This window comes from Buceros rhinoceros, unplaced genomic scaffold, assembly GCF_000710305.1.
Source record: "Buceros rhinoceros silvestris isolate BGI_N320 unplaced genomic scaffold, ASM71030v1 scaffold11434, whole genome shotgun sequence".
Classification (NCBI taxonomy): domain Eukaryota; kingdom Metazoa; phylum Chordata; class Aves; order Bucerotiformes; family Bucerotidae; genus Buceros; species Buceros rhinoceros.
The window spans coordinates 17757-31191 of record NW_010406513.1 but is presented as its reverse complement, the minus strand read 5'-3'; the positions used below and the strand labels follow the sequence as shown (position 1 = coordinate 31191).

Sequence of the window (13435 nt, the reverse complement as noted above, 5' to 3'; positions counted from 1 at the left end):
TATATCCAGCTATGCCTCTAAGCCAGTTTGAATGATCTTGCATCATTCTTCTCCAGATTTTATTTTCCTGGGGTTTACCCTGGAAAATATTCCCCATCAGCTTCATTTCACAAGGTTCATTTCTCTGAAACACTTCTGTAGTCTCCTCCTCCAAGGAAAGCCTTTTCATCTTCCCCCTCCACTCCTCTTTCAAATTAAATCCATCTTTCTCGCCCTTAGATAACGTGAGGTCTCTATGACTGCCTTATGCATTCACTGAGGTTCCTTTCTTTCACAAAGTCCAATTTTTAAAAAAACCATACATTCTTAGTCTTCATGTTGTCTATTTCTCTGACTACTAACATTTCCTTCCCATCCAGTTATTTTATGGTATTTTGGGGTTTGAGATAGATTCTAGCCTATATCAAAACCTTTAGGCAGCAAGATTTTTGCAACTGTTAGGTGTTTTCCCAGTTTTTACTGATCTCAGTCTCATCTAGAAACACTGTACCTAATAAGCTGTTACCCAAGCAGAATTTTCAGCTTACTGCAGTCCTAATCTTTCATCTTTCACATAAAAATATGGCTGCATATTTTAAAAATACCAGAAAGATCCTCCCAGAAATTAAGGTAAACTGCATCTTGCAAGCTGGTTGAAATACGTCGTTCATATGAGCACAAAGAAAGCAACTATAGTGACTTGAGCATGAGTGTTACTTGTCATTTAAAAGCCATTTCAACAACAGCATAACAGACATCTGAGCATCTTAACAGCTGTTTTGCAGATTGATACAGCTATGAAGCCTGATTGGCATGACTCGTACAGGTATGCAAATGTAGTATGAGTTACTACGCTTGTTGTACCGGGCTGGTTATTTTGGCAAGCCTTTTCAAAACAGAAAGCTTTCGGAGCTACTTCTGTTCCTGTTTTGATGTGCCATGCACATAAGATACCTTGGTTACACGCGTGTCGTATTTTCAGGTCAATATTTTTCAGATCAAAATCTCTGCTTATTTCTTTGGCTTTCTACGTTGAGAATCAGTATTTTCAAGCAGGACAAGAGAATAAATTTGGTGTGATTACTGCCTTTGATGGCAATTATGCAAGCCAAATAGCACCGTAAAAATAACTTCTAATAATCCAAGTTCTATAAAATATTTCATAATACCCCCATCATTGTCTAGAGGATGAATGTCTCCAACCAAGGTGATTCCATAAATAATGCTTGCACAGTGGTTTCTAAGGTATCTTGTGTCTTCTTTGTGACGTAAGCTGGTTGTTATGGAGATGGTAAAATATCAACCATTCTTTGTGAGACTGTGCAAGATCAATTTTGGATCCGTTACAGCAGCTTCTTTTCTCTGCTCAGCTATAATCAGACTTCCTTAGCAACAGAAATAGATGTATAAAAAGTATAAAATGTTTCAAAACAAATGTTTGCACGATACTTTTAACTGTTTGACATACAAAAATAAACCTTTGTGCATTTGTAACACATACCAATTCCATCCCAAATTCCCCCAAATTCACGTAAGTCTAATACCCTTCAACAGAAATGAGGCTACTGCTGTTACAAAGGCTTAACAACTTACAAATAAACAGACCACTCCCTTTTCATTCCCTATTTTTAAATTTCATAATCTATACCTTATGAAAGTGGTTTTTGTTTCTTGAAGGAGGCAGGGCAAAGATTAACATCTTTCACACTGAATTTAAGGAAAGTAAATAGGGGACTTTTGTTCAACAGCATTAAAACTTTCTAGAGCTTCATGAAAAAGAAGGAATAGCATTATGTCTGGAGAGTAGTATTTAAAATTATGGTCTAAGATACTCGGCTAAGCTGCCTGTAGCTTATTTTTCTGCATTTTAAATTTGTGATAGTCCATTTATCTAAGTGTGTGAGTCCCCAGTCAATGATTAAGGTTAAAGAAAACATAGCTGAGTCAGGGTTTTGCAGAGTCCTATAGCAAAACAGGAATGCAGAAATTCCTCTCCTCCTCCCAGTCTGTATTTAAAGGTACACATGAGCACACCAAAACATACAGTATTTGACTGCAAAGTCAAAAAAATTTTCAAGAAGACCCTCAGTTATTTGCAGGTTATCTGTACTTTTACAGAAACATTACGTACAGAGTAATGTTTACAAATGTTACTCCATTACCATGAATGGGGACGACCCAGACAGGAACATTTGCTTACCTCAGGAGCCATCCAAAAAGGTGTTCCCACTGAGGTGTTTCTACGCAGCCGTGTGCTGGTGAGCTGGGCTGAAACACCTGCAATAAAACGGACCCAAAAAACATGGCTTCAAATTCATTGTGTCATTTCAGTCAGTTTATTTCAAGTATCTGGAAAACAAACCCCAAGCCTGGGAGTACAGCTGCAGAACACCTGCCCAAAGCACTATTTGTACTTAATTCTTTTACTAATTTCAGCTTGCTGCTTTCATTCAGAATTGCTGAGAGCTTTTTTGTGAATGACACTTGGTTTGAACCACTTTCATTAAAACTGTAAAATTCAGAATTCTTTCTGCTGTTCTCATGAGTATAAACAGGAACTACTCAAATTACAACTTGACTTTAAAACTTCTGTCTCAGAAATTGGCAGGAAACTTGTTCACCAGAGTATTTGCAGAGGGTCCTGCTCAACAAAATATTTATGCACTTGCTTAAATCTCTCCCCTCTGAAAAAAGCACAGAAGCTCAAGCTCACACTGCAGCTTGTACTTAGGGAGTTAGGAACATGCTTAAACAAAATCTGTGCTTCAGTGCTTCGCTGGCTGGGGCTGGACTACTGAAGAACAGCTGAAAAGAGGAAGTACCAGAGTGAAATTAAACAATGTTAACAAATCAGAATGAACTTTCAGAGCAAATCTGCTTTGTGCTCTGGTCAACACATAATCAAATTGTGTCAGTAAGTTGACGTAAAACCAATACTGACTTAAAAACATAGCTCACCTTAACATTGTTTAAAAACAAAAAAAATAGGGGTCTGCTGCTATGGCATTACCCAGAGACAAAGGCAGAAGCACATATAATACACATTGCCTGATGCCAATACATAAGAAATTGGGATTCATAAGTCATAAATTAAATAACTTGATTGCTGTCTCCAACATTCAGTTCTGTATTTATTTTTCATTTTTCAGTGATTGCAAGTCTTCAGTGATTTCCTGAGTACTGCTGTGAAACAGTTAATGGCTAGGATCTACAACAAGCTTAGGTGCATTTCACTCTGACCTCTTCGGCTAGCTTTATTTGTAGCTATATACAGACACTCCAGTGTAGGATACTGAAAGGCTGAGAGCAGGAGACAGTGGGAGAGAGTGAGCGAGCACAAGCATAAATGAATGTTAAATTCCAGACATTTTGGGTTGGCTTACACTGTGATCAACATTTATTCAAATATATTATGCTGTCAAGAGCAGTTGAGGGAAGAAACGTGTGTTACATTGAAAAAGCAAGCTGTAAAGTCATGCAATGAAGGCACCAAAAAAAAAGGCTCCTCAATTAAGGATATCTGTGTAATCCTCTCTGTGACCTAATATCCATACGTACAGCCTTGAATATGAAGTAACTTTTTTTTTTCTTCAAGATTGTTTCATTCTGTGGACAGAATGGATAGCATTCACTGAATAGGTATATTTTTTTTTATCCCCATCAATTTGAGTTCTAACTACTTATTTGGTATATCCAATCCTACACTAAATTTAAAATTATTTTCTTTTCCTTTTGACATTTCCTTCCCTCCTCATCAAACAATAAGTCGCCTTAACATTCCTGCAAAATGGGAGAGGATTATTAGTTCCAGGGATTAACCTAAAAATATCCAAAGCATCCACTGTTTTGGGGTACTTAATCTGAGATCTTTCATTTTTCAGTCACTCCACATGCCTCACGTAGAGCTGTAATAGATCTCAGCTGCATTTCAAGAACACTTAGCTTATATGCAAAGGAGGACAAGATGTTTCAAACTGGCTATCAGAAAAATGAGGAACAGAGGGGACACTTCTTAAAAAGTCTGATGCAAGTGACTGGCCAACATCACAGAGAAATACTGGCAAAAGCAAGAATAGCCTCCAATTGAGGGAGAGTCCAACTGTCTGGAGTCCCTTCTATTCCTGAACTCCTTGCATTTTTCACTATCTATATTCCACTTTCTGCAACAAATGAGACAAACTGTTCTACAAAAAACATCACCTGTGACTCAGTCTTAATTTGTTCCCAGAGTCTCTTCTATGACTACAGCAGTGTGCTAGAGGGGACAAAAAGCAACATTATGAAAGCTTGATGCCTGATGCTTCTTTGGTCAGGAAGCCCACAGATATGTCAGCAATTCTTTGTGTTTCTTAACTGCTACATGTTAGAAAACACTTGAGATGTAACTCATGTCATTTCCTGAGGTAGCTGTATTTGTCGTAATTTTCTACTGTTACTGCTGAAACTTTAAAAGTAGCAAAAAAACCCTAAAACCTACATATGGAATTGTAGACACCCATGGGACACCAGAAAGTTTGGGATTCTCAGTTTCCTTAACGTGCCACCTGCAGTTGCAGCACACTGATCCGCCTTTGGAAACCAGAGTTCCCAGCTGAGCTTCCGCTGCAGCTAAGGCTTTTTTGATACATCTGATGAAAACATTTCGCTTTGGGGAGAAAACTCAACTTCTCCCTGATTGGAGTAGTAACAAACAAACAGTACCAATACTCCCCCAAATGAGAAGGGATCTTCCTCCCTTGTACTAGATCAGGGACTCACTCCAAGTTTTGCTTCAGGCTATATGTTTTTCCCAACACTATTTTAATTGTTGCCTTCACCATTCAACATAATGAATTTCTGTCCCTAAGAGAGACTAAAGAATCTTCTGTTTCCCAACTCACTTTAGCATCTTCAATAGGTTTTTATGTTAAATTTCTAATATCCTGACAATATCAATATCAAATTTTCTTTTCACTGCCTAATTTTTTTTTTATTTAAAAAAAATACTGCTATTTTGCAGAATTTTTTTGGCATTCCATTTGACACTAATCTCATTTTGTGAATGTTTTTCTTTCATGCATTACTAAACAAACATCTGTTATTCACACAACACTATTCTCTGACAATTACCTTATGCATTATATGGTTTCATTAATAAATCATATTACTAATAATCTGTTTCTGTTACCTTTAACAAAATTGTCCATTCCATTGTATACATATCTAAGAGACTACAGCATTTCCTTATTTTTCTAAGAGCATGTTTAAAAGAAAAAAAAAATCTCTGAACAGAGTTAAATTCTATTGCCAAGTACCTTTCTACCCACCTATCTAGCTAGCTATGTATCTCTCTCTCCCATTTGTTATGATGATTAAACACTGGCATGCTCAAATCTAATAGCAATAATCATCAATTAAATGGATGCTGGATTTTGGACCCAAGGGGCGATTTTTACCTTCTGTTCAGAGGGAAAAATATGCTTAAGGCTAGCAAAAGCGTTTCAGAAAGAAGAATGGTTCCTTTTCATATGCAAAAGATAGAATATTTAAATTTAAATTAGGAGGACAACTGCTCTGAAAGTGACATTCTTTGTGAAATGCAAAGGAACGCTGTAAATAAAAATAGTTATAAAGGTACCATTTTAATTATTAAATTATATTTAAGCTTTTAAATTAAAAGTCTATTCCTGATTTTTAGTTAGAATTTTTATCCTTGCTGTATCAGGTTCCTTCTCCTTTTTTCCTTCTTGAAATAATTCTGAGTATCCTTCTGAAAAAGTCTCTCACTATGGCATACTGCCTTCCCAGGGGAAAGTAAACAGATGCCTTTGGCTAAACTGCATGTATCAGGAAAACAAATGGGAAGTGGTCATTACCAAAGTCAACGAGCTTGACTCCACCTTCTGTTGTCAGGAGAATGTTGTTCCCTTTCACATCACGGTGAATGATCTGGTTATTGTGTAAATGTTGAAGGCCCTATACACCAACAGTAACAAAAATAAGTTTACTCCCTTATTTAAAAACAATTACCCTACTATTAGGGAAGGTAATGAAAACAATCTGCACATACTCTATAGAAACATCTGTCCACTGGATTACATGCTTGATACAACCCCTGCTGTTATAATAGCCCACATAATATTGTCAACATTACCATACTTTATAAATGGAAAATGTATGTACGAGATGAGTAAATTGCACCCTCTGCTGTCATTACAAGCCCAATGAACATTCTTACCAAGAGAGCACCATATAAGATGTATGAGATAATAGCTTCATCCAACCGTTGGCCACACTTCAGCAGGCCTTTGACAAGCTCTGTGACAGAACCTCCATTGCACAGCTGTGAAGGGGGGAGTTAGGAGGGGGGAAAAAGGCAAGACGAGTCCTCGGTTACTCAATATACTTTTTTAGACTCTGAATGCCTATAATGCAAAACTGCATGACAATGTAAGTACAATTAGAACTAGATTTATACCTTTTAATTACTTATGTTGTCACCCCCCCTCAGCCCCCCCTCAGAACATACTTTATTTGCAATGTTAATAATAAATTACAGCATTCTGGTGGGGGAAGGGAAATGAAAATGGAAGAATTTAAAGTGTATTTTATAAAATGTAACTACAAATCAAAATATTATGAACAGGATTGCATTTTGTGGTTGAGGGGATTTTTAAGTCAAATTTACATTATTTGAGTATTTTACAATAACACATGCATTGTCTTTTTAAAATACTGATTTTCTGCAAAGAAAAGGCCAGACAGAAAAGATTGATGTTCTTGATAGCTGGGAGGCAACAAATTACAGTCATTTTAAACTTTCACTCCATCAATGCTCCTGCTGACAGGCAATATAAAGTAGACAGAAGCCATATCTCTATACTCGAATTTGATGGCATGTGCTGCCAACAACTGAGATGAAACATTCTGATCCAGAAAAGCAGCTTCTTGCAAGCATTTCCCACTAATGGGTTGCCATACATCAAAAGGGGATAAAAACAAAAATTAGAATCTTTGTAAATATGTTTTCATCCACACCATTACTGTCCGTGCCCTTCTAAGCAACTATTTACCCCTTTACTTTCTGCTCTTACTCTATCCTTTTCTTACTTTAATATTCAAAATTGTTTGACCAAAAAAAAAAAGATGGGAGAATTCATTCCCTTTCTTTCTTTGAATTTTCTCCTCTAGACCTGTTTTTGTAGCCAGTAGCCTTACCAACGTTCAGCCATACAGATCACATGTATTTCAACATAAGTTCAATTTATGTTATCAGTATTAAATTTCAAATACTACAGCGTGAATCAGAATGGTATGAAAACAGAAGTGCTACAAACTCTCAAGTTTTGCACCTCTCAAATAGCTTTTATGAATTGTGTATCAGTTGAATCTCTAATTTCTGTGATACATTAATAGTTTCCTTCATTATTACTAACCTCCCCTTGCATCATAACATTTCACTAGACCAAAAGTATTAGTTCATGGGAAGGACCAGATCACATGATAAATAAGACATCCTTTATGTAAATAAGTTCCTGAAGAAAAATTTCATCACTGAAAACACTGATGAGTTCTTCAGGAAATTGACTTTACTTTTTAATTCACTAGTAGGAAATCTTTTGGTTTGTGGGTTGGTTGGCATTTTTTATTTAATAAATAAGGTGGGAGCATTCAGCTCTATAGCAACCATTAAATGCATTTATAGGAGAAAAAGTGCATGTTGTTCTCCCCATCTTTAACTGTTTGCTTACAAGCTGTTAAGTCGAAGATTTTTGTTTATTGCTTTCATTACACTAAATGTTCTGTTGAGACAGGCTGTACTGAACTTATCTCTAGCCTGCAAAATAAAATACAAAGTATGCCCTCACCTAAATAAAAAAACCGAAGCTGGTTGTGACTGAAAAATGATACAAACTGACAGCTGTTTGGTACTATATTTTAAATTAATGACTGACCCTGAAAAGAAATACATCCCACAAACACTGCTGCAGCTGTCAGTGATACTGTTCTTGACAGTCAACAAAGATCTGGGACAAAATGAACTTGTAAACTTCATTACCATTTTACATCTAATGGCAGTACTTTAAAAAGATAACTGATGTACACTTATATGGAAAAGTAGGGATGTTTACTTTACAGCTGCCTGTGCTACACTTATCCAAAAACTGCATCATGATAAAAACACAAAAACTTTTGCCACTCTTCCTTATCCTAGCCATTTATCAAAATAAGGTCATGATTGTAATGAGTAAACATGTAAAGGATAAAAAAACCAAACAAATCTACTTTTTCATTACAAATTTTGGAATTCACATACCCAATGAATAGATTTCATGAAAGATTCAGGATTCAAAGTCTGAGTATTTTGTACATTCCCTTCTACAGAAAAAGTGTCATTAATTTATAATATAATAAGTTACTGCTATGCATACATATATTTGCATGTAAGTTCCAAGGCTAGAAAAAGTTTGCCTTGTCTGGTAAATTTATCCATATAAGGAAAAAACAATATTTTAACTTGAAATTTATTTTAAACTTTGGCTAATGTGCACCAAAACACACCTGAAATGAACATACTTAATTGATAAGGTCTGTACAAACACCTAACTCAAAATGTACATTCAATTTTGACACATAGAATATGTCACAATTTTGCTTTACAAAATTTTGTTATATGGAATACCATGTGATGCATCTGTCGGATAAGCTAACTTCTATTAAAAAAAGAAAACACATGGCAAACCAAGCTCAACCTCAACACAAAACCAGCAGGCATACAGTAGAAAACACCACCAAACCAAAAATACTAAAGCTCCTTTTTTAAGAGTTACTGAAATTTAAGAAGAAACACATCCAAAAGTTTTCATTCAAGCTGCATAAATCTCCAGTAGGTATAAGTTAGATGTATTGCTGGGATTCCACAAATTAAAGTGGAAATAAAGACTCCCTATTCTGTTTCCAGTCACTACTCATGAACAGGGAGTGGAATTTCTAAAATGATCAGTAATTAAAAAGTGAATGCTAACTTTCACCTGTCTAGTTATAACAGAGAGAAATTTTTGAACGTTCTGGTACTGGTAATCAGATTGTGCGAATTTCTGTATCAATTAATTGAGCCTAGAAAACACCTAAAAGAAATCCTCATCTTGCAACAATCTTTGGCAGTCACTTAAGTGGCAACAAGACTACCAAAATACATTTTTCATTGCAAGAATATACTGACTGCCACTGAACACGAAGAGTTAATAGAAGACAATTCTGTTGCTAGGTTTTCAACAACAACCGGCCTCTAGTTTTAAATTACTATAAAACGTACTTTCCCATTATGTTTTCTCTATACACTTTTGCAATAGACAGCACGTTTGTAAACTATGCTCCACAATACTACTTCATCATCTTTTACATTCCCCTCAAGTCCATGAACTCTCCAGAAGTTTAGAGACATTTCCTCCAACATGAAAAAAACCCCCAGGCTGTTTTTAGGCAAACCTTTCTTCTAAAAAGGATCTGCTTGTTCTGGAAGCAGAATATAGCAATTTGAACAGAAATAAAATGCAAGGACATTCACTATTAAACAAACTTTAAGTTTGGATGTGATTTTCAACAGTAGGCTACTACACATCATCTATCACCACTCCTTTGATTAACAGCCCCAGTCAGAGAATTAGGACAGCCTGTGACTCTTCAAGCAATAAAAACCATGAAACCTGACAACATTTGCTAGTTAAGATGTAATGTTATTAAAATGTTTTTACCTCAAGTACTAGCCAGAGCTGTCCTCCCACATATTGATCTGCTTTGTAAAACATCCCATAAAATCTAACTACATTAGGATGATTGGGAAGAAACTGCAAAATATTATATTCTGCTTCAATTTCTTCATCGACATCCTAAATAAAAAACCACAAACATACAGAACACAAAAACATAGTAAGTCCACACAAAGCAAGAACAAATTCTTATGGATAAAAAGAACCATTCTTTAATTAGTTTGTACTTTTAAATGCTTTTACTTTAATGCAGCTGAAAGTACTCACATAACAGTGTAAATTTTATCCACCCCAAATCATGCCACTTTTGCTTTTTTTACATACAGAAATGTAAAACCTGTGTAAAGCAAGCAGTTGTTCTTCAAGGATTCTTTCCGTGCATATACTTAAACAGAAAAGTGAAAATTATACTTAACTTTGCTCAGTTGTCTAAACAAGAAATTTACACATGCATTATTTTTATCCCGGTTGTAAACATGCATATTTTTAATGTGTAAGCTAAATGTAAAAACATGAACCTTTGATTAATCATTACATGGGAAGAAACAGACAACAAATTCACAAAACCTCAAAAGGGACAACAGTAAAAAACAAAGACATTCTTAGAAGAAAAAGACATACACCAGAAACAATTAAAGAGAGACAAAACAAAACCCAGGAAATAAGGAAATGTTACTAAATATTTGTTAGTGAAAGAATTCTGTGACAAGTACAAAATACTGTTTGATATCAGCACACAGGCGACAACTCAGAACAGTAGTTAAGCACTGCATCTTTCCTTGTTTCTGCACAGACTGTGACTATTAGAAAATTAAAGCTCTTTGATGCATATTCCTTTTTTTGCATTTTGCTAAAATGGACATAATCTTATTTATTTCCTTCTTCAGAATTACACAAGAGAAAACAAAGATGAATTTCATCAGTGGTAGGTGACAGAACCGTAACATTTTAGTAAATATTTTAGCTCAGCTGTCATGATCAAACTCCATCTTGATCCAACCTGAGCAGCTGCCAATTAAACCTTGCATTGTAAACTAGGGCCTTGGCTCTCAAGGGAAGCTAGGCGCTTAATACCCGCTAAAACTGTAGCTGGCACAGGACTACCTCTGAGAATTTGGGCTGTGCTGCTGTTTTTATCTTAACTATTGCTCTGCAGCAAAAAAAGATAACAATAAAATATCCGGAAGTTCACAGTACTTCTGTGATGGGAAAAGTAATTATTTCAGGGAGTACACAGAATAAAATAAGAACATTTAAGATCAACAGCACCTCGTATTTTCCCTGTTATATCAGGCCACTAAGAGGAATGCCTCTGTGCCTTCTTATCATTTGCATGCTCCAAGCACAGATTTTTGTTGTTGCTGTTCCAGAAGAATTACATAGACCCAAAAAAAGAAACTAGGCAAATACTGTCTTCAAATAACATACAAGATGATGAAATTATAAGTTGCAGCTTTCAGGTGCTGGTACCAAACTCCTTCTGTCAATGCATTCTGCAAAACTGTTCCCTTCAGGATACTTTCAATATCTTAGACATTTGATTTACATTTCAACTCTGATTAAGAATTCTTTCATGGTAACAATGAAGTAACATTTTAGTATTTTTCACTTACACTGATAGGATCCAGAATCTTTACTGCTGCCAGACTCCCATCTTTCTTATTGGCTACCTTATAGACTTTACCGTAAGTGCCTTTTCCAATAGTCTCTATAATTTCCCAGGTATCTGAGGGATCAGCTAATGATTCTAGTCCAATCATACTGGAATTATATTGAAACAATCCATACAATGGCTTCCTGGAAAACAAAGCAGACATATATACAGTGGAAACTCTAAGTAACTCTGTACCGAAGAAGGCATCTTAGGATATAGAAATCAAATATTGTCCTAACTCAAGAAGAAATACAGCTAGAATTACAAACAAAAACCAGACAGAAAGGTCTGGTTTTATTATCAATAAATAAAGGAATGAAAAGAAAACTCAGGGCACCACTTCTCCTTCCTTACTTTGCCGTAGTATTATTTGCTTCAAACATTGCCCCATACACTGCAATATTCTGAACACATTTTAACAAGTTTGACGAAGTCTGATCCCTCTCTCTACTGCACGTTCTTTTAATGGACATTTTACACAGTTGTTTTAACACGGTTCATGAAATGAATGCCTATTTCTGCTGCTTTAAAAAGTCTTGTCATGCTTTTAACATATTTTTGTCTAATGCTCCCTAGAGAACTGCCAGACACCGTAGGTGTAACACCTCATCACAGCTGATATATATTCAATAGGAGTACGCATAACTAGTTTAATAAAAGTTAAGACTGGGCTGGCTGGTATCATAAAATACAAACCAACTACATAATAGGTACACCATTGAGGTGACATTCATCACTGGAGATGTTTCTCACCAATTGCACTTGCTTCTATCCATGTATTTCAGTCAGAGTGTGTTATGGTCAACTACACTGACTGACTACACCTCCACCTTCAGAGATCTCCTGGTCAGGAGAGTAATTTCCCCAAACACTCCTGACTGATGTAGAGATCGCTGCAGGCTATGCAAAGGGCTTATTCCCTCCCTTGAAATTACATAGAAGGCAAGTTCTGGTGATTAGGAAAATTATAATACCATTGTAGGATTTCATTTCAAGTGCTGAGAACCTAGATCTTGCCCCTTAACTGGATTAGAGAAGGGAGAGATAAAGGTCAAGATGAGATTAACTTAACCTTATTATATAACTTATCGTTAGGGAAGCTGAGTGGTTTATGGTTTCTTGATTTTTGGAGATGGATCAACTAGCTCCTCAAACATATCTTGAAATGTTAAGGTTTGAGCCATTTCTTTCTAAGCATGACTCGTTTTCTGCAAATCTGTTTGAAGTCATTTAAAAAACCTTGCCTTATCTCTTCACCGTTTCCAGCATCAGTGACATCTATCTGGCATGAGAAATTTACTCAGAAAGAAACGTGAGCCTGGCTGGGGAAACTGATATATTAATAAGGAATGAAGCAGCAGGTCTTCAATGTAATTAAAGAAATAATTATACTTTTTGTTCATGATAGAGACGAAAATAACCTGTGTGCAAATTCACATGCAGTACAGGTCTGTATAGCAATATTCAAAATGGAAGCATGTGTATAAACTCATTTGCATGCTTTGATCCTTTCCAGACAAATTTTTAAATTCCTTTAGACTCTAAGAGAAAATGTTTACATGTTGTTTAATTTACCATATAGCAGACACAAAACAAAGTCAGGTTAGAAGTATAAACTTTTTTAAAACAATGGCAGGCACATTTAGAGAAAACCTCAATCTCCCTCCTTGGTTAAAACTGTATTCGCATCAAAGAGGGTGCCAAATAATCCATCAAATTCCTTTGGTCTCTAAACCAAAAAAAGGCAAAGAAAATAAGGAGAAAGAAGGAAGAGGGGAAAAAAAGGCTAGAGTCTATGTCATTTATCTGTTGTGGGTCAATAATGTAAGTTATTAGGACAGTTTCTCACTACTTGGATCCAATACAGCATGCTGCGAATAAAGCACAGTATTCTGAACACATACAGTTAGTACCCCAACAGAGAAGCAGGTCAGGTGAAAGACTTCTCTGAAATCAGTGAACAGACTACTACATAACACTGAAGACAGCAGCTGCAGACATGCAGCTCCTAATAAGCCAAGCCTAAGACCAAGGCGGGCATGCAGTGTGGGGG

At 35.9% G+C, this 13435-nt stretch overlaps 1 protein-coding gene across 1 annotated transcript; it reads right to left on the bottom strand.

The window, feature by feature from the left end:
* Window positions 1-2179: 2179 nt before the first annotated feature.
* LOC104491670 (myosin-IIIb-like) lies at window positions 2180-11527 on the bottom strand (the record flags this gene model as incomplete). The annotated part of the gene is made up of 5 exons (XM_010134127.1): window positions 11342-11527; window positions 9714-9848; window positions 6197-6301; window positions 5835-5934; window positions 2180-2256 (listed from the first exon to the last, which is right to left on the bottom strand). Coding segments are annotated over exons 1-5 (564 nt in total), but the record flags the coding sequence as incomplete, so codon positions are not given.
* Between the last annotated feature and the right edge of the window lie 1908 nt (window positions 11528-13435).